At 37.7% G+C, this 22,896-nt stretch overlaps 1 protein-coding gene across 2 annotated transcripts in view; it reads right to left on the bottom strand.

Moving 5' to 3' along the window:
* Window positions 1-223: 223 nt before the first annotated feature.
* GRK4 (G protein-coupled receptor kinase 4) overlaps window positions 224-22,896 on the bottom strand; it is a 134,051-nt gene continuing 111,378 nt past the window's right edge. For both annotated transcript variants that reach the window (XM_027836183.1, XM_027836184.1), the window contains exons 12-16: window positions 21,527-21,735; window positions 15,836-15,973; window positions 5,724-5,861; window positions 2,710-2,838; window positions 224-1,283 (exon numbers count right to left, since the gene is read on the bottom strand). In XM_027836183.1, coding sequence (XP_027691984.1) covers window positions 1,230-1,283; window positions 2,710-2,838; window positions 5,724-5,861; window positions 15,836-15,973; window positions 21,527-21,735 — 668 coding nt within the window. In that variant the 3' untranslated portion in view covers window positions 224-1,229. The remainder of the gene's footprint in view (window positions 1,284-2,709; window positions 2,839-5,723; window positions 5,862-15,835; window positions 15,974-21,526; window positions 21,736-22,896) is intronic.

Raw genomic sequence — 22,896 nt, 5'->3', positions numbered from 1 at the left:
GTCTTCCTGGCACAGTAGTCTTTCAAGTTTTATCCCAATTATATCATTAATTTGGGTATCACTTATCTTTCTGCAGTATTAATTTATGAAAAGCTGAGCTTCTTATTAGTAAAGTGAGTGTTGTAGCAAGCTGGAGCACCTTTATATGATGTTTATTTTACGTTTACAGTGGTAATTTTGGTTTCCATACAGGCTGCTATAACATACCTTTTCAGAACTACTGTTTTGGGATTCTCTCTCCCGTCACTTGGGTTTTTTTTTTACTTATGAAATATAAAAGCAAGTCTTTACATGGTTAAGAACTTTATATCCAGCTGCCAATCTGGTTTTGAGGCTGCAAACAGACTGAGGAACCAAAGTACCCACAATGCTACTTTAATAAAACAAATTTTTGAATAGTTCAGCACTTGGTTAGCACCTTCTTAATGGTTGCCAAGGCTGCGACTCCAGAGTCACAGGAAACCACACAATCTTTCAATAAGTAGATAAATATAGTCCAGCAGAAAGCCACAACCAGCCACACAAATATCAACATTATGAAGGTAAAATATATGGTATAAGAAAGGCAATAGAAATACTATACCTATCTGGGCAGATGTATACGTGAATTCACAACAGCATAGCTGAAGGAATAAAAACAAACCTCTGAAAGAACTGTACTACATTAATAAAAAAAAGATACTATACAACATTCATGGCTCCCCCTATAACTATAAAGTGATTTTTTTTTGTACTTTTGAATGCACCCTGAGAAGAGGGATAGTGAATCTTTTCCCCATGTCCTAGAGGTTAGCACAAATCTAGGAAGTTAATGCCATTTCCTGCTATTGCATATAAGCTCAATAAAGATTCTGAGCAATCATAAATAATAACTTGTGATTTAAGTTGATCCTCACACCAAATGCATATTTGTACTCATTTCCCAAGTCATTTCAGTCAACATACACATACCTCACATGTGCTCAGACACGGCTGTATCTATATACGTATTGGAATACATAACAATGAATGTATTACACCAAAATGGTATTTTATGGCTTTTTCTTCAATACAGCTTTAGTGAAAATATACATCTGAACATAATTTAAGTACAAATGTACAAAATCTGTAAGCTCATACAGAATGTTTTAAAATTTATAATAAAATTTTTATTACAGTTCACAGATACAATAAAATATTCAGAATTTACTCATTCTTTGCCTTTGGCTTCGTGGCTGCTATACAGTGGTTTAAAGTCTTGTTGGCACTTCTTCATCATCGCTATAACCTGATTTAAAACAGACCTGCAAAAAAAAAAAAAGCAGATCGGCTGTTTTAATTAATGTTTCAATGCCAACTAACTAGAACCTAAATTCTAACGCACACTGAGCAATTTTCCAATATGGCTTCAGGTTGAGACAATTTTCATCTTTACAATTTTAAGATGAAAAAACTAATTTTCTCTTAGTTTACATGACTTTGTCCATTATTCCCTGCACAATGAGCAGGTATATAAAATAAGCCATTCACAACAGAAAAGGCTCAGTTTCATTACATGTTTTTTAATTCCATTTACTTTTACAGGTTAGCCAAACTTACACATTTGATTGGTTAAAATCAATATACAACAATTACATTTTGGTGTAGATTTTTTTTTTTAACAATAGTAACATTTTTTTAAACATTCAGTTCTTCATGCGTGAGATATGGAAATGCTATACTTATTAAAATAGTCTAATTTAAACTTTGAAAAATACTTCATGTTAGGAGCATACCAGATCAAACAGCAGATTATGAATAATAATTTCTCCTGGTAAATATAATTTGGTATTCAAGCATGTAGCAATTTTAATCATGGAAAAATAAAGTTCATAAAAATTCCTAGGACCAAGTACTTTGTTTTTATCCTTATGTTGATTATAGTATTAATAATGACCTTTGGTTTCTTTCTACAATGAAGTTTGTGAGTCAAATTTAAATATAATAGATAATAAAAATAGTTTATCAGTTCTACACTGGTATTCATAATATATAATGAGGACCAGGCCTCTAACACATTGGATGGATTTTCAGGTTTACAGAAGGGCATGTTTAAAAATCACATTGTGAATAAAGAGTCTACACTGATGAAACAATGAATCCAAAGTTATTAAAACAAAATATTTTACATTGGTCCAAAGAGAAAAACCTTCACTTGGAAAAGACAATTTCTAAATTCAATACAACAACAGAAATTCTGTCTTACACATGACAATCAATAATTTCTTGTTTTCAAAAAAATCTTTCTTGTAGAAGTGACTTAAGGGGTCCAATAATACAGCCCTTCAGCAATTTTAAATGTTAGATAATTTGTAGGTATTACAAAAATGAGTAATTAAAAAAACAAACAACTTATTTTTAAAAATAATTGTATATTTAATGATTTCTGCTTTAGTTTTCCTTCTATAGGGTAAGAACATTTTAGGTAGGATGTCAGTAACCCTTAACTATTATGCAATGTCTAATTATAATACAGTGTTAGTCTACAGTCTTTATGCAAATCGTAACTGCAGACTTCAACTTGGCATAGTACTGATTATTTATTAAAATGAGGTTTGAACTTTGATTTTATTATAAAGGGTATATTTTTTTAAAAGTTCAAAGAAAAATAACCACTATTTCCAAATCCTTAGTAAGATACATTTTTGGTTTTAACACTTAAAGAAAAATATCCCAGGAGAAGATTTTTACCCCTCTTCTGAAGAGTCTATGGAAGAAGCCTCTCTTTGGTCTTGGAGTATGCTTATTAACATCTAGATCTGATGTCAGTTTGTCATTTTCATATGCATTGATGTCTTTGAAACACTCCGTTTCAATCATCTGTATCCAAAAGAGACGTAACAGAAAAAAATAATCATGATAAACCACAAAGCAAAAATTAGTTTTGTAGACATAAATCCCCCAGCCACTAAGATTCTGGCACTCTTAACTAAATACTGGGCCCACTCTCGTGAGGTTCTTGTTACTCTCCACTTGAACCATCCAAATTGCTTCTTAACTGGTCTCTCTGTCCCAATCCATCCTTTGTCTCACTACTTAATTAATTTTTATTAGGCACAGATGTAATCAGGTCACTCCAACCAACACTCTTCAATAATTCCTTAATGCACAATGAGTAACATTCAAACTTCCTGGTTTGACATTTAAGGTTCACTACCACCTGCCCTGATCAAACCTTTCCAACTATTTCTATTAATACTCCCTTCCACTGGTTACACTCAACCAAAGGGTATGTAACCTATAGTTCTCTTATCCAAAATTATCAAATAAATCTGAATCTATGTGCTTATCAATCTAGTTAATCTTCAAATGCCTTAAGAAATGATGTGAAAAATAAACTAAGGCTTACTCTCAAGCCCTGCTCTCTCTTCACACAGAACTAAGTGGAATAGTCCAATTTATAATTTAGCATTAATTTAAAATAAATTACAGAACACTCCCACTCCCCACCCTCAAATTAGAGTGCCTACTTCAGCCTCCTGCCTGCAGCGGTTGTCTCTATTCAGTAATTCCCATGATATTCTCTGGCTATGATTCCCTCCTCCTTTCATTCTTGTCCCATCCTTATTCTCTTAGGCTGAAGTGTCAAACATGCAGGCAACTCTGATTTACAGCTGAACCAGATTAAAATGAAATTGAGAAATCAAAATAAATATGAATACAATAAAAAATGACAACAATACGCTGCCTCAAGGGATCCTTATGTGTGAATTAGTGATCCTGGTTTCTATTTGAGTTTGACACTACTGCTCTTAGGGACAAGCTCTCTCTACCTTCTTTAATTATAATTAATTGATGAGAAACACCATAATGATGTGTAAATGAAAGAAGGCTATGGCAACTCTTAAGGGTCTTCTCACCACTTGTTCTAAACCACACTTGTTCTTTCTAACATGGACCCTTCCAGAAACAAATCATTATGTCTTTCTAGACCTTTTTTTTTTTTTTGGATCAAGCCTATAATTTCATTGGTATTGGATACTCCTGGTGAGGAACCACCTTCTACCAATATAGATCTTCAAGTGCTTTGCTGCTCGTTCATAGTCCTAGAGAGAAGCTGGGCCACCAAGACATTACATGACCTGCCACAGACTTAAGCGTACTAATAGTACAATAACAATAGTACACATCAGAAGCAAGACTTAAACCCAAGTCTTCCAGACTCTGAGGCAGGTTCTCTATTCACTATGCCATGCATGCTTCCTCTATTGTATTAATGTATTTATTGAAAAAAAGAAGTGTACCAGAAGTCTTAGTACAATTTAAAGCTATGAAAGCTCAGAACTTGTTTTCCCTTAAAAAAGGTTGCTGATCCCTGCTCTAGTCAAAACAGATTTCTCACTGTCCCTTATATGCATTCCACAATGTCACACTTTGAGGTCTCTGTTCAGACTAGTCTCTATTCCTGAAATAGCCTCTTCCTTCATCTTGACAGCTGGCTGAACTCTTACCCCACCCTTAAAGACCACAACAAACACCACCTCTTCCTGATTCTCCCAAATGGAAACAATCTTCACTGAAGGGGAACTAACAGTACCTCTCTTGTGGATTTATATTCCATTCTATTTTGCATTACAGTTACTGGTATATATGTAAGCATTCCCCTCTAACTGACTGAAAGCTCTGTAAGAATCACATAATCAAGGGCAGCTAGGTGGCGCAGTGGACAGAGCTCTGGCCTTGGAGTCAGGAGGACCTGAGTTCAAATCTGGCCTCAGACACTTGACACTTACTAGCTATGTTAACCTGGGCAAGTCGCTTAACCCTGACTGCCTCACCAAAAAGCAAAAAAAGAATCACACGATCATAGATTTCATCAAAGAAATGATGGGTCATCTAGTTTATCCTCATTTTATACATATGGAAACTAAGGTCAGGGAGCTTAAGTGACTTATCCAAAATCACACAGCTACTAAGTATCACAGCCACATTTAAACCCTTGCTGCCTCCCAAAGCATAGCTGCTGTCTTATTTAATGACTGTATTTCCCATTAATGTTTCTCATTAATTAATTATAATTAAGGAAGATATAGAGAGCTTGTCCCAAAGAACTTGGCATAGCTCTTTGCATATAGTATATCCTTAATAAATATTTGTGGAATTGAAGTACTTCCTTCAAATTTCTTCCTCTGTCATTTCCTATTTTCTATAGTTTCACAATGAGCATTTCCTTAACTGTATAAATAAAATAAAAATGTATTTACCAATACAGATAAGGTTGGTGTAGAATCTCTCTGGAATCATTTGAAAAACATTAATAAAAGATTATACTGTTTCCTCACAAATACATTAAATTATTTACCTAGATACAAATCTCTCTCTCTCTCTCCGTCTCACCAATAATGGTGCACTTTCAAACAGAGAACACATATACCCACGAAGAAGACAATGATATCACATGGATTCCTGGTCTTCACTGTAGAAATAAGCCTTAGAGAGGCTACAGGTTCTGTGGGCAATTCTCCATCATCCTGAGCTAAGCAAACAGATGGCCACCATCTGCTCCAATTTATATAAACTAGAGTAAATGAAGCTTTCATGTTTCTAGTCAATTGCTAACTGCGGCACTCTCATGGTTACAGATTTGGTATACCTCCTGCCCCTACCCCTCTGGTGATATGAGTTGGATAAAAGAAACTTTAAGATAAACTAACATTTTCCCTTCATTGATAGCTATTAAACTGACCTAATTAAGGGTACAGTACCTCATTCTGCCAGGGGATGGAGACACAACCTGTAACAAATTTGGAATAGAAATCATCATCTGTAGTATCCAGGTTCACTCCTTTTACCGTTGAGAACTGCTCAATATCCAAAACATCCTTACAATACACTGCACGTGGCTGTGTATAGAAAGAGAAGAAAGTCTTTAATATTTGCATAATTGCTTGCTTACCTTGAACTAAAATATTTTGGATATAAAATATATATGTGTTTTTAAAAAATTCACTTCAAAGCTGGAGCAAAATTTCACACAATTTACCTAATGCTCTTCTATAGTGATCTAAATGGTACAAAGAAATCAATTCTCTAATTAGACATGCTGGTTTTTCTCTGCATACCCTTTGATCCAGCAATACCACTACTAGGTCTGTATCCCAAACAGATCATAAACAATGGAAAAGGACCCACATGTACAAAAATATTTATAGTAGCTCTTTTTGGGGTTGCAAAGAATTAGAATTTGAGGGGATGTCCATTAATTGGGGAATGGATAAACAAGTTGTGGCATATGAATGATGAAATGAAATGATGAGCAGGCAGATTTCAGAAAAACCTCGAAAGACTTATATGAACTGATGCAGAGTGAAGTGAGAAGAACCAGGAGAACACTGTAAACAGTAAAAGTAACACTGTAAGATGATCGACTTTGGCAGACTTAGCTCTTCTCAGCAATACAATTATCTAAGACAATTACAAAAGGCTCATGATGGAAAATGCCATCCATATCCAGAGAAAGAATTATGGAGCCCGAATGCAGATCGATGCATACTATTTTTTTTTCTTTCTCATAGTTTTTCCCTTTTGTTCTGGTTCTTCTTTTGCAACATGACCAATATGGAAATATGTTTAATATGATTGTACATGTATAGCCTATATCAGATTGCTTGCTGTCTTGCAGAGAGGGGAGGGGAGGGAGGAAAAAATTTGGAACTCAAAATCTTATAAAAGTGAATGCTGAAAACTATCTTTACATGTAATTAGAAAAAATAAAATACTATTAAGTGGGGGGGAAAAAGAAATGCTGTTTTTTTTTCTCATTTCTCATTTTTAGTCTCTCTGAGACCTAGGACATTATCTCCCACCCACTTGCCACCACACATAAACCTCTTGTAGGGCATGGCCTCTGACACTGGCCATCAGACTCTCGACCTTTTTTTTTTCTCTCCTATAGATGGAAGAAAGGTAGGAAGGGTGGGTAAGGTGTAGAATAACTAAATAAAACTTCAGAAGTCCACTTGTAGTATTAACTGCTTCTATAACATCCCTATCTGATAATCATTTAGCTCTACTCTTAAGGAACTCACCATCTGCCTATATAGACCATTGCATTTTTGGACAGCTCTCATAGTTAGCAGGACTGTAGGTGGCAGAAGGTGAGATTTCCAATGTGGGGGAGAAGGGATCTCCATCCTGCTCACTCCTAAGTCCTTTCTTGATATGCTATGTCTCACTCTTTATACAAACTGTGACAGTGCTCTCAAGCTGTGTTTAACCTATGGCAAACAGTCTCCACTTTGACTGTTTTTCCTTGAACTAGCAGAGAATCCAGTGGCCACACCAACACATTCTCCTCTGGCATGAAGCAGCACCCTGCAGACCACATCTCGAGGGTCCTGGTACTGATGTTTAAGAAAGCTAACTTGGTGTTGTTTTGGTAAGAAACTGGGGTTTATCTTTCTTCAGTATATTTCAGCACTAGTAAGTAAGTGCATCTGGGGTAAAACTGAAGGCCCCTCTGTGGTAGTTTCTACCCATTAAGCAGAGGAGCTTTAGAATCATCCTCAGTAGCAAGCTGAGTCCTTTGATCTTCAGTAGGGAACTGATGAGTAGGCCCTGACAGTACCTGTTCTTCAGACCAACATCAGACAACCTCAAGCTGAGTAGGAGGAAATTCTGGAGCTGGAAGGGTGAGACCGTCCTCCCTGAAATGCCTTCTCCTGTCCATGCCTTTTCAGGCACCACCTATTCCTCTTTTTCAATATGCTCTGAATCTCTGCACAAGATGGCAAAACCTCCCACGGATGCATATGCAGAGCTTTGTGGGCCAGCATCCATCACATCGGGCACGCTGAGTGAACTCCCTGTTATACTGAGTGTAGACTGGCCATGTCCACAAAATGAAGTGAGGACTTTGTGTTCTACACTGCAATGCTGGGGAGGCTAACATAAGATTTTTCCATTAAAGGCTGGCTATCAGCAGCCATTGAGAGGTGAGGCTTCTGGAAAGTGTCTGAATCTGATTAGTGAAGGCACCAGGTATTAAGTGTTGAGCAACAGGTGTATTATTGGTAGCAAATTTAAAAATAGCAAGCTGGCCACTATTCCTGGATGAGATGACACTAATATCAGCTGGATTTTCAGTGGCAAACAATGGTATGAACAGAAGTGTTTCCCCTTGGCACTACCTTGTGGCTTCAGCCAAAGGCCCCCTCGAACTTTCCATCTGCCCCATTGATAAATCCTAGGCACCACTGGGCCTTTCCAAGCTCTCTTCAGATTTATGGTACGAATATCATCACTCTTTCTTCTGTAGATATATTATTCCATTTAGAAGTCCATAATGTGCCATTAGCATGGCTCCCTACAGCAAGGAATTTCAGGACAAGTCATCTAGGGCTCTAAACACTGTGAAATCTTCCCTTTAAAGTTGCAAAGGAAACTGAGTAAAATGCTGTATCAAGAAACCTAAGCTGTTCATGAAGATGAATGACTGTTTAAAAAATATGTTTATATAGCTATAAATATACATAAACAATAGTTTCCATATTCAGATATATTGTTGCCATGTGTTTTTTAGGTGGTCTAATCATCAACAACATGATGCTTATATGCCATTCATTTTTAAAATTTTATTGATGTCTTTTGATTTTTACACCACAGTTCCTTTCCCACTGTATTCCCCACACACTCACTGAATCCTCTCTTGTAACAAAGGAAAACAGCACAGCAAAACAAAACTATAAAGTGACCATGGATGAGACCAATGTCACATTATGCTCCTCTACTGAAAAGGACCAAAACTGAATGCTGAATTAATCTGAATTGGACTTCTTTTTTTTTGTGGTTTTAGTTTAAATCTTTCCATATGTTTATACATTCCTCATATTCATCATTTCTTACAGCACAATAATATTTTATTATATTATTATAACACAATTTGTTTAGTCATTCTCTAAATGTGGGCATCTGTGTTCATTCTTTTTCTTTTTTTTGATAAAAAGTACCTTTCCCTTTTCCCACTTCTGGCTGAATGTGAATGTTAAACACCCCCCTGCCCACTCAATGCCACTTCCACTGCGGGTGGAAGAGGTCTACTCGACTCGGATCCTTTTTCCATTTCCAAGTGATCATAGGCAAGGCAGATATAGCATTTATATAATTTTAAGAGCAAGGAATCTATTACCACTACCATGAATACCTAGGCATTATGTTATTATGGTTACTACGCTCTCTGAATTATCTAGTCTTACTATCTGCTCTACCACTGAGTACTCTGGGACTTGCCATGTGCCACACCTTAGGCGCTACTGTCTCTTCCATTAGCCTTACATTAGTTGAACCTTCCTGGGTGGCATCCATCTCCTCTCCCCTCCCCATTACAACATGAGCTTCTTAAGAGCACAGACTGTCTTGTTCCTCTAGCTGTATTCCTAGTATTTAGCACAATACCTGGCACAGAGTAGGTGCTTAGTAAAGGCTTTCCTCCCTATTCATTCATATGAGATTTCCCTTTCTGTTAATGATGCTATACGATCAAGGGATATAAAAAGTTGAGGGACTTCTCATTTAATTCCAAACTGCTTTCCAGAAAAGTCGCATGGATTTACAGACCCACCAAAAGAGTATCATTAGTGCTTCTGACTCCCCACAGGCCTTTCAGCACTGATTCCTGCAGTTCTTAATGTTTTTACCAATTTGTTGGGTGTGAAATAAAACTCAAGAGTTGTTTAGATTTGTTTACATTTGTCTTATTACTATTGGTCTGAAACATTTTTATATGATTATTAAACATCTGAATTTCTTCTTCTGAGAAGTTTGTTCAGACTCTTTTGCATGTGTGCAAGAGGACTACTACTTTATATGAGGCCCTCGAGGACTCTTTGTTGCTTTGATTACTGAAATAAATGGCTAACTCATTTCTGGACTTGTCTTCTCTCCTTTCCAATCCATCCTTCACAGAGTGACCCTAGTAATCTTTGTGCCACTCTGATCACGTCATTCTTCCTCACAAAAACATTCAGTGAGTCCCTAAAGCCTACTGAACAAAGTATAAATGGTTCTTCAAAACTTTTATAACTAGTCCCTACCTACTCTTCCTTTCACCTAACAGATGTACTTGTCAAACTAGACTATCATTCATTCAATAATCTCATTCTCTCCTTTCCTGCACCTTTTTACAGTGTCTAAAATGAACTCCAACCTCCGTCCCCATCTCTCTATTGTCCTTTCAGGGCCCAGCTCAGATTCTAATGACTCCAGGAAGCATGCCCAGTCTCCGCCAGCTGAAAGTGATCTTTTTCTTCAAATTTCTCCCAAAACTTTATCTAGACCTTTCTTCTGCACTTATTTCACTCTCCTTTACAACAGTTATTTGTGTACATTTCTTTGTCATATTAGGATAAAAGTGCCCTGAGAACTTTTGTGTTATATCTATTGTTACATCCCCAGCAACTGGTGGAGTGTCTTTCATGTTTAGGGAAAGGAAGGAAAGGGAAGGAAATAAGCATTAGCAAAGTTCCACTCTATGTGCCAGGCACTGTGGTAAGCACTTTCATGGAAACGATCTCATTTGATGCACACAACAACTGTAAAGTAGGTGATATAAAATTGTCCCTATTTTACAGCACAGGAAACTGAGATGAACAGAGGTCAAGTCATTTGCCCAGGGTCACAAAGCTACTGTCAGAGCCTGGATTTGAACTCAGGTCTTCCTGAGTTCAGGCCCAGTGCTCTATCCACTGTATCACCCTATGCTGAATTGAATGAAACTGGAAGACTCTTTAAGAGATCTGATCTAATGCTCTCATTTTATAAATAAAGAAAGTGAGGCTCAAATCGGAGGAAGAGATATTGCATTACTTTGTCTATGTTTCTGGGATTAGGCGGCATGGAAAATAAACCCAGGAATCAGAATCAAGAAATATCCAGAGCCACTGAAACAGATGTCCTCCATGGCAGAAATATATCTCCTACACTCACAAAATAGAGTATGAATTCAGATACAAATTCAACAAATATTTGGAATTTTTGGCTACATATTGTATTTTTAAAAAGAAAACTGTTAATAACAAAATGATATTCTGAAAGAAAATTCCACTGATGCTCATGATCCATGAGAGGAGGCTGTGATTCTTTCAGCTTAAGTAAAGCACACTTTCGATGCAAAGATAAAAGTGAAGTTGCCCCTGCCCTTAAGGCTCCTTACAAGACAAATGTAACACCAGACGTGGAGGAGGTGTTTGTGCAACTCAAAGATGTGTCTGTATGTCCAGCTTCAAAGTCTGCACATATGAAATTCAATGTTTACTAAAGAGGACTCAGAATGTTTGCCTAAACAATCTCTCTAGTTCCTAACTTCACTATTTCTGTGAAGGGCACCACGATCCTTCCACAAAACCAGAGTTTGATAGCTCAAAGAGGCCTTGGCATCATCCAGTCGGATCCAAACCCCGTTACAACACTCCCCACCCCCAGCCCCTGCCCGAGCCTCTGGAACCCAGCACACTTGAGGCAGCCCATGTCACTTCTGGGAAGCTCTAACTATACTGATCTCTACCTTAAATTGGCCTCCCTGCAACTTCCACCTATTATTTCTGTTTTCGTATAGAGGGCCAAACAGAACAAGTCAAACCTTGCTCTTCTTGAGGCTAAATACATCTAGTCACTTCATTTTGGAGCCTTGATGTCACCCTTAACTCTTTCTCTTCCTTCAGCAATCTGCCTCTACAACAACTCTTGCCTCTGGCCCCCATCAATAGGTCTCACGGCCACAGCCCTAGTCCTGGTGCTCATCACCTCTCCCATAGACCGATGCAGGAGCCTCCTAACAGATCCGAGGACCCCAGGCTCTCTCCCCTCTAAACAATCCTCCTCACAGCTGCCGGGCTGACATTCCTAAAACAAGGTCCGACCATGCCCCTCCCTGACACAGGAAGCTGCCTCTGACCTCTAGGACAAAACAAACTCTTCTGTTTGGAATTTAAAGCTGCTCTCAGTCTGGCTCCAACTTCTCTTCCCAGGCTTACTGCACGCTATTCCTGCACACACTTCACTTCCCAGCCAAACTCCCCTGGCTGTGCCTTAGGACAGGCTGCTCTCTTGGTCTGGAATACCCTTTCTTCTGACCTCCACCTCACGGAGCCCACAACTCAAGTGCCCCCTTCTACACAAGGCACATCCCCATCCACACTCTTCTCCTCAGTCCCGTTTCTAGGGCTGATCTGCAAATATGGTGCTCCCCCGTCCACTCTCCCTCAATAAAAGCCCCCTGAGGGCAGGGATTTTTGTGTCTTTCAAGGGAAGATGTGCAACTGACAGTGGAGAGAAAGGAATGGGCTTGTTTCTTCCTACTGGCTCAAGGTGTCTGTGGAGGGGGAGGGGTGGGGGAAGACAAGGAGGTGTGTGTCCTTTACACGGAAAGACAATCAGGGATGCTGGGGGAGCAAGACTTCTGGGACTGCAACAAGATGGAAGGAGTGCATGAGGAAGAGGGCTCATAAAGGAATCCTGAAAGACAAGATGAGCAGGTAGTGTATTTCAAGCACAGGGGGATGGCTTGTGAAAATGCACTTAAGGCAACACATGGCATTCTGAGGTTGGAGAACAATTAGTAAGGACATAATGAAGGAAGGATCTAAGGTTAGAAAGCTTGGCTGAAGTTTGGAATTTATCCTAAGGGAAATGGGGAGTCACTGGAGGCTTCTTTTTTTTTTTTTTTTTTGGCTAGGCAATGGGGTCAAGTGACTTGCTCTGGGTCACACAGCTAGTTAAGTGTCAAGTATCTGAGGCTGGATTTGAACTCAGGTCCTCCTTGCTCCAGGGCCATTGCTCTATCCACTATACCACCTAGCTGCCCCCACTGGAGGCTTTTGAGCAAGGGACTGACACAATCAGATCTATGCCTTAGCAAGATGATTCTGGCAGCTGTACAGAGCGTGAATTGGAGTAGGGAGAGCTTGGAGGCAGAGAGATCAATTAGGAGAATTGTCAAAACAAAAGGTGAGAAAGGTCTCACTAGGATAGTAGATGTATACTTGGAGAGAGAGGGGTAGACGTAAAGGATAGCATGAAGACAGATTAAGACTTGGCAAACTGATGACATCTGGTGGGTGAGGGCAATGGAAGGATCAAGGCTGACCCTGAAGTTATGAACACAGATGTCTAATGAGATGGTGGCATGCCTCCCATCCCCCAATAGAAATAGGGAAGTGTAGCGAGAGGACAGCTTGTGGAGGAAGATATTTTGGGCAGGAAATGTCCAAAGGACATTTGACATACAGGACATATATATAGGTGGAAATGTTCCACTTTTGATAATGAAGGGCTAGAACTCAGGAAACTAGGATTAGATTTGGGAGTCATCAATATAGATGTAACTGATGTCATCAACAGAAACTTCAACCATAACAAGTTTTTATTAAGCACATATATGTGCCAGATATTGCACTAGGTGCTGGGAATACATAGATAAAAAGGAAACAGTTTCTGTCCATAAGAGATCGTATGCTACTGGGGGAAAACAGCACATACACAAATAAGTAAATACAAAACAAATACAAAGTAAACAGTAATTTTTGGTGACGTGTAGGAAGTACTTATAGACTGGGCAGGTATACTTCCTTGTATGTGGCAGTGGCATGCACTGAGCTGTTAGAAGGGGAGCAATTCTAAAGGCGTGAAAGGAGGCAGGACACAGCAGGTACTGGGGAGAGCCTGTGCAACGACTCAGAGAGAGAAGATGGAACCTGCACACAGGGAAAGCAAACAAGATCAGCGGCTGGAGTGCACAGCCTCCAAGGGGCAGCAACATGGAATAAATCGGGGCTAGACTGAGAAGGGCTTTTTCAATGTCCAGCAGAAGAATTTGCATTTTATCCTAGAGGCAAGATGGAGTCACTGGTGTTTCTTACAAAAGGAATGATGCTGACAGACTTATCAGCCACCTAAGAAAGAAGCATCTGGGTTATAAAGCGGTACTTTTGTTTCATAGATTGGAGCCCACGGACTCTAATGAAATCACTGACAGTGAGAACAGAGCTCTACAATACAAACATACAGGGGACAGTACCTGGATGATGATCCAACAAAGGAAAATTGGGAAGGAGTAGAAAATTGAGTGAGGTAGGAGGCAAACCAGGAGAAAACACCATCAAGAACTGCAGGCAGGTGAGAGCATCCATGAAGAGGGAATTGTCAGTAATGTCAAAGGCCGTAAAGAGGTCAAGAAGGATGAGGGCTAAGAAGAGGCCGCTGGATTTAGCAACTAATAAATCATGAGTAATCTTGGAGAAAAGAGTTTCAGTTAAGAGGTGGAGATCTAAGCCAAAGGGCTAAAGGATGAGAAGCAAGTAGCAGTTGAGAAAGGGGCAGGGGGTAACATGCAGGTAAGAGGAATGGTGGTGGTTAGGTATCAGTGCAGCTTCTGATTCTTGGCTGCTGCTGCAGGTGGGGGTATCCAGAACTTAGGGGTGAGGAGGCTCTTTACTGGCCCTACCCTGCTTCCTGCTTTGTTAAGGGAGGAAGAGACAGAAGCGAGCATTATACTACAAGTACAGTGGGTGAGACCACCAATCCAGTGAGTCTGGGTCTTCCTGCTTTTATGTGCTGCCTAACAATGGAAGGGAGATTACAGCCCTTGTTAGGGAGACTGACAACAGCTGCTACCTTACCAAGCCACACACCAACTGCCATGCCTTCTTCCTCCTCAAATAAGGCACTTTGAAAGGTGATACGTTTATTCGTGACATTGTAGATTTAGAGTTGGAAGGGATTTTAGAGATCACTTAGTCCAATCTCCTCGTTTCACAAACGAGAAAATTATGGGCCAGAGATTCGCCTAAGGTCACATAACATAGTAGCCCAGATGGTAAGTGAACTTCAGGCCTCAGACTTAGCCTCTGTGCTCTCTCTCCTCCACTTTGCTAGCCAATGACACTACCTTTGTTGACATCAGTTTTAGAACTCTCTTTTGGGATTTAAGGTGAAAACAAATTTTTCTCTTCAAGGGAAATCACATCCCATAGTCAGCATTTAACCATTTAAGAAGCCCTCATTTTATCAAATAAAATAAGAGAAAAAAACTTAATCACCATAAAAGGACCAGAATTTAGGAATACCTAAAAGGACCAACCTGTGTCATTGATGCATCTGGTCTCATGCTTTATTTCTTTTGTTATATGAGAAGTCTTTAGAATGCTAAGGAACACTGATAACAAAGATACAGAAAAAGTCATGAAATATGAAGTAAAAATAGCTAAGCTTTATCTAGTTTAAAATGCCTAAAGATTGTTTTCACTTCAATTGATGCATGTGGTCCTACTACTGCTTTTTTCCTCCTCCTACTGTTAAAAAGGATTAAATTCTATTACAGTAATAATGAATGTAAATGCTTTATAAATTTTAAAGTACTATATGAATACTAGCTATTATTATTAATAGGGATAGGGCTTAGTCCAGTAGAGGGAAATTCCAGTTGAAGAAACCTCTCCCCCACAAATCAGGTCATCACTTTCTTCGCAACTTACAGTCATAGGGAATTGGCCAGGGTCACACAGGTAAGCACATGAACCCATGTGTTTCTGGCTCACGAGGAAAATAATGACAAGAGTGAGAAAGACAAGAAGCATGATAAGGATGAAGCAAATCTATCTGAATTAAAAAAAAATTAAACTTTCAAAGTAAATATATATGCATATTTATTTTTTAATACATCAATTTTGGGTATTTTTCAACGTAGGCTTTTTTCCCCTTGGAAAGAACTCATTTTAGGGGAGCAGTCTACATAAGAGGAGAGGTCTATTTTCAATGCAGTGCTGTATTTAGGTTCATGGATGAATGGTGGTTCTAAGCAAGGTTTTCAAGGTTTTATACTTACATCAGGGGAGAAAGGGGGTTCTAACATGTTTGCTTCCAGTCTCTTGAAGTTAATGTCCCGGAAAATAGGATGCAGTTTCACGCCAGCAGCTCCCTCTCCATTGCAGCCCAATCGTTTTCTTGGATCTTTCTCAAGTAACTGCATAAAACAGAAGTGAGGGGATCAATTTAATCCTTTAGGTTAAAACTAAAAGTATTTTGTCTTAGAAAACTCCTCTAGAATAAATAAATAGAATTGAATGATCCTTACAAAAAGAAGAGGAAAATTTCTAAGTGTATCTAACATTATTAATTCAGACTCTACTAATTTGGAATTTGTGATATTTCAGATAATAGCTGCTGAAGCATTACCTATAAAATAAGGGTTTGCTATTTAAGTAATGGGAGCTAAAATATGTGGGGGAATGTTAATACCACTAAATAGAAATAACTAAGTACTTCTGAGATACCATTGTAAACAAATTATAAACAAATATGCTTGTTTATAGACCTATTCAAACAGATCCTCTAAATATAAAATATGTTTTAGTTTTAAAATTTAGACTTGTGAACAATTGAAAGGCCTCCTTACCTTTACTATGAATTAGTTATGTTAGACTATATTTGAAGGTAACATTTTAAAGAACTAGAATGCTAAAATGCAGCCTGAATTATGAGAAGGCTAGACTGAAAAAAAAAAGTGAAAATGAAGAGAAAAAACTATTATACAAAAAGCTTACTTCTTATTCTTTACCTAAAAGTACTTTATATGTCAAAGACTAAGTCTGGATTAGAAGAATTTAGGTAAACTAAATTCACTAGTTTAACTTGTTGAATCCTAGGCAGCAACTTGGAGAGTACAGCCATCAGACTTCAGAAAACATCAGACTTCTGGAAATGGCCAAATACTATCTCTGAGTTTATCAGTTTGGTGACAGTTTTTGAACTTGGTTTTGGGATTTGTGTCATTCTTGTACACTGCAGACTTAGAAGGGTGACGGTCAGGGTTGAGTGTATCTTCTGATCTTTAGATACTAGCAACCTCAGGTAGAGGTTGCTACTCTGATAGACTCTGGTTATAGGAGGGTGGTAATCAGAACTTGAGGGATGTCTTTCTTGGCCCCAACCTGGTTTCCTTCTTGGTTAGAGGAAGAGACAGGAGGTAAAACCAATATCCCTCTCTCTAGTTAAAAGTAGCCAGTGTTTACTCATATTATTAACATCCTGAATGTATCCCCCTTGAATTCTATGTTGACCCATGTATCTGGTTAATGCAAAAAAAAAAAAAGAAAAAAAAAAGATGGGGAAACTGCCTACATCTTTGTATGACAATAACATCAAGGATAGAGATTTTGGGGCAAAGTTTTAACCCTTTTACAGGGAAGGAAATATTAACCCCTTTCCAAGTGTGATCTGAGAAATGGACCCAGAGCTTCTTTGGATTTCCCATTAGAGAGATGTATTAGAATCTAGAATCATACCCCTTGGGCAAATTCAAGTTTCCTGTTATAAGGAGGTGAACATATAAGCATATACAATAATTTATATATTGCTATACCTATGATAAATAAGTCCTTGAAGCCAACTGGAACCTGGGCAGAATTAACCTTGTGGGAGGATCTGCCTGAGCCAACCTCCTCTTGACTAGATTCAGTTTGGGTGGGCATTAGTGAATCTTGGTACTATCTATTGGGAGCTTTCCTCCTCCTATACCTCTATTACAAAAATTGCCCCTCACTTATTACATTGCCACTGCCAGTCTTCCTAATATAACTCCCTCCTCATTTTTTTCCCACTTTGCTCTGCCTAGAAATGATCTCCAATTTTTGTCTTGATTTTGAATATTCTTTGATTTCTTCATCTCAAACTGTTTCTCTCCCATTTGAGCTTCATTTTGTTTGATGAAACTTTGATCTCATGTTTGGATCATGCCTTTGGAGCATCATATCCACATGTCCACTTCCAGTCTGGAAAATGACGCGTTGAACTTGGACTGGTGTGTTTTGCCCTTTTAGAATGATGGTCCTCAAAAACACTGAGTTACAGAGGCAACACCCAGCCTACTTTGTGGTATAGGACAGGACAAAGAACAAGTAATAAATATTACTTTTTTCATTTATTACTCCTTGGGTATGCTCACTGGGAGACAGAGAAAAATCATAGTATTGCCAGTCTCTGTTAAATGTTTCACATTTAATTTCATGTGAATTATATTGTTTCTACAGGCAGTAACCAAAATTGTTAAAAATTTACTAAGAGAGAATGGCCAAACAAATTATGGTATATGAATATAATGGAATGTTATTACATGATAAGAGATGGGAAATGAATAATTTTAGAAGAAATTGGGAAGATCTCTAGGAAATAATGCAGAATGAAGCAAGCAGAAAAAGAACAATTGATACAAATAAATAACTTTGAAAGACTTTAGAACAATTCCACGATACATTATGAGCTCTTAGGACTGAAGATGAAATATTCTACCCACCTCTTACCAGAGAAGTGATGGACTTAAGAATGAAAAAATGATACAAATCTATTTGGACATGACTAATGTGGGAATCTGTTTTGCTGGACTGTGTATATTTGTTGAGGGTTTGCTGTTTTTTTTTTTAATTGTTTAATGGAGAAGAGATAGTAGTAAGCAGAGATAATAAATGCTTATAAAAATAAATTTATTTTCTTTGAAAAAATAAAGTTTGCTTAGAGAATTATACTTGTATTGCTTCTTTTAATTTTTAACAAACCTTTTTTTAACATGTTGTATTAGGAAGAACCTTAGCTATAGTGCCATGAAAGTCTGGCTTCATGTTCCAGCTCTGTCAATCACTACACGTGTGACTTGGGGCAAATATCTTACTTATCTTACCCTTAGTTTTCTCATCTATGAAATATAGGAGACCACATAACCTCTAAGACTCCTTCCAGCTCTGACAAGAATCATTCAGTCAAACCTCTTCATTTGACACTTTTTACTGTTTGAAATTCAGCTTACTGGTCTACAAAATGGCAATGATACCTATCTTTCACAACTCACAGGGTTGTTATGAGGACAGTATATATTAAGTAATTTAAACTATATGAATATACATGTAATTAGTGTTACCATTTTTAATCTGTTGGTATGTGAAGGTCTATCAGGCTAAGGCATTTGGTTACTTAAAACTTCTATACTTTTTGAATGTCTGTACTGAGCTACAGATTTTAAAGAAAACTCAAACTCCAGTAGAATGAGTTACTGATATTGAAGATGGTTTGGTTTTGACACTTGGCCTTTCTTCTAAAAGGTCAATTGTCTCAAGCATATTTTCCTTAGTCCCCAATTTTGGAGCTCCACATGCAGTGAAAATTTGAATGATTACTTATTTATATTTAAGTATTTACCCTGAAAATATATGTTAATGAAAACTTCTATATAAATAATAAGTATTGAGCTGTCTAAAACCAAGGGCCAGCATTATCTGTAGTAGGGACAAGCTAAAAGCCTTTCCAATAAGATAAGGAGTAAAGCAATAATGTCCATTATTATTTTTAGTATTCAATATTGAATTAGAAACACTTATAGAACAAGAAATAAAAGGAAAAAGCATAGGCAGAGAGGAAGCAAAACTATCACTTTCTGCAGGCGATATGATACTTTACTTAGAGTATCCAAGACAGTCAACTAAAAAAATAATCACAACAATTAGGCACTTCAGCAAAGTTGCAAGACATAAAATAAACCCACAAAAATCATCTGCATTTCTGTATATTATGAAGAAAACACAGTAGGAAGAGACAGAAAGAGAAATTCCATTTAAAATAACTACAGATAGTATAAAATACATGGGGTCTACCTGCCAAGACAAACACAGAAATTTTATGAATACAATTACAAAACAATATTTACACAAATAAAGGCAGACTTAAATAACTGGAGAAATATAATTGTTCATGGGTAGGCTAAGCCAATATATATATAAATGGCAAAACTAAATTAATTTACTTATTCAGTGCCATATCAAACTAACAAAGGACTACTTTATAGAGCTAGAAAAAACAATCAAATTCATCTGGAGGAACCAAAAGTAAAAAATATCAAGGGAATCAATGAAAAAAAATGTGTAGGAAGGAGGTCTACTAGCACCTGATCTCAAACTACACTATAAAATTCTAACTGTGAAAACAATTTGATACTGAGTAAGAAAGAGAGAAGTTTATCATTGGAAGAGATTAGGTATTAGGTACACAATATGGAGAAGCAAATGAGCACAGTAACCTAGCGTCTAATAAACCCAAAGAACCCAGCTACTGGAGCAAGAACTCATTATTTGACAAAACCTGTTGGGGAAACAAGAATACAGTTTCTGCCTAGAAACTAGGTGTAGACCAGTATCTCACACTGTATACCAAGATAAGTTCCAAATGGATACATGATTTAGACATAAAGGATGACATAATAAGCAAACTAAAGGAAAATGAAAGAAATTACTTGTCGGCTCTATGGACAGGGGAAGAGTTTATGTCCAAACAAAAAGACAGAAAGGTTCATAGGAGGTTAAATGGGTGATTTTGATTACAAAAAATTTTTCAAAGTTTCTGCACAAACAAAACCAATGCAGCAAAAATTAGAAGGGAAAAGGAAATTGAGGGGGAAAGTCTTTGCAGCAAGTTTCTCTGATAAAGGTTTCCTTTTTAAGATATAAAAATATGTTTGAGTCAAAATTATAAGAAGAGCCATTCTCTAATTGATAGATGGTAAAGAATAAGAACAGGCAGCTTTAAGAAAAAAATCCAGGCTATCAATAGTCAAATAAAAAAATACTCTAAATCAGTAGTAATTAGAGAAATGCAAACTAAAACAACTCTGAGGTACCACCTCACACTCTTGAGATTGGATAAGGTGATAAAAAAGTGAAATGATGAATGCTAGAGGAGCTGTGGGAAAACAGATTCTAATGCATTGTTACTGGAGTTATGAACTAGTCCAACCATTCAGGAGGGCAATTTGGAACTATGGCCAAAAAAATTATTAAACTGTACATACTCTCTGGCCCAGCAATATTATTACTGGATTGATACCCCAAAAGATCAAAGAAAGAGGAAAGGGACACATTTGTACAAAAATATGTATACCAGCGGTTTTTGTGGTGGCAAAGAATTGGAAACTGAGGGAATGTCCATCAAATGGAGAATGGCTGCACAAATTACAGTACATGAATGTAATAGAAAACTATTGTGTTACAAGAATGAAGGGGATGGTTAAAGACCTGGGAAGACTTGTAAGAACTGATGCAGAGTGAAGTGAAGTGAGGAGAAGCAGGAAAGCAGTTTGGACAATAATAACAATACTGTAAGGACAATTAACTCTAAAAGACTTTGAAACTCTGATCTACACAATGACCAACCACAGTTCCAAAGGACTCAAGATGAGACATGCTATCCATCCTCATATAGAGAGGTACAGATCAGAGCACATTTTCTTTTCCTTCTTTTCTTTTCTTCTTTCTTTTTTTTTTTGACATGGCTAATGCGGGAATTATTGTGCATGCCTACATAAATTTGCAATGGGCTTTGTTTTTCTTGCCTTCTCAATGAGTGGAGAAGGGGGAGGGGGAGAGAATTTGGAACTGAAAAAGTACAACTGAATTTTAAAAAAGAAAAGTACTATAATTACAGTGCTTTAAAACGTATTAGAAATTTATTTTCCAAACCTCTATACATCTCCACCCACCATCCTGCAGATAGACTGCGCCTCCTCTGAAAACTTCTCGGAGTACACCTCTTGGTCTTCCTTCACTCTGCGGTCTACCTCCTCACGTTTGACCTTCTCTTTGCGTTTTCTGAATGGTGACTGTCCCTGAATCATTTCGTAAATTAGGCAGCCAAGTCCCCACCAATCAGGACTAAATGTATAGTTTTCATTATTGATAACTTCTGGAGCTACATAAAAGAAACAGAAAAAAGTGTTTTAATTAAAATAACACATAACTTAAGATTATCTTATAACTAACTCAAAATATTTCACTATTTAACAGGATCTGTGTTTTCTTCTGTGTGGATGGACGGTCTCAGGAAGTTCCAGGGAATCGCAAATTCGTCACCGCGCAGCTAACTTGGATAATGAGCCTTTCCGGACTTAACTAAGCTTGTCTTTAAATGACACCCATAGAATCTATCACTAAAACTGTTCCTGAAAACTTTCCAGGTTGATAGGATAAACATACCAAAAGCTTACCCCCAAGCACCAAAGGTTATACCTCCAAGCCACAGTGAAGCGTTGTAGAATGTCATTCAAGGAATTCCAAATAAAAAAATAGAACTTTACATTTTTAATATTCCAAGAACATGAAACCAACCTGGAATGACTAAACATCTGATACTAGGATATTCCCAGGTAAAATGTAGGATTGCGCATGTGTATCTCCTTCTCTGATTCTGACTCTTAATTATGTCCCATTTTTTCAGACTTAGCACAATGCTGGGCACCCAAGTGTTTTATAAATGCTTGTTAAATGACTATCAGCTTGCTCACCATCATCCAGCCCAGTCAAAACTACTGATAGATAGCCAGCAGAAGCAGCAGAATGCAAAGCACACTCTCCTGATGACAGTGGGACTTTTGGCCCTCATTCACAGGGCTTTGTGACACTCAAATTTTTCATGCACTGAAAACTCCTATTGATTAACTCTAGTGATCTAACATGTACCTAATACAGACATAAGGTAATTTTTACTTTCTGTTGGATTTAAAAAATTATCACTTCCAAATTCATGAAACTTTAAAGTGGTTAGAAGGCTGCATATAGTGAGGGCCTCTGGAGGACTTAAAACATAATCTTTATTCTACTCTAACTGTAAATATCTCCATTTCCTTGTGTGAGGACTCAAAACTATAGATCCTATATATCAAGGGAACAACAGGGATATAGTTCACCTAAATTTTAGCAAAGCTTCTGAAAAAGAAAAAAAAACCCAACAATCCATCTCATTTGATTCTTCTGGAGAAGATGGAGAGATGGGGATTAGAGGAGAATACAGTGAGATGGGCTCAGAACTGGTTGGACTCAAAGAGGGGATGCAAACAGTTCAGTGTTGATGGGG

Source organism: Vombatus ursinus, unplaced genomic scaffold, assembly GCF_900497805.2.
Source record: "Vombatus ursinus unplaced genomic scaffold, bare-nosed wombat genome assembly UNPS02014818.1, whole genome shotgun sequence".
Classification (NCBI taxonomy): Eukaryota; Metazoa; Chordata; class Mammalia; order Diprotodontia; family Vombatidae; genus Vombatus; species Vombatus ursinus.
This window is presented reverse-complemented; position numbering and strand designations above follow the sequence as displayed.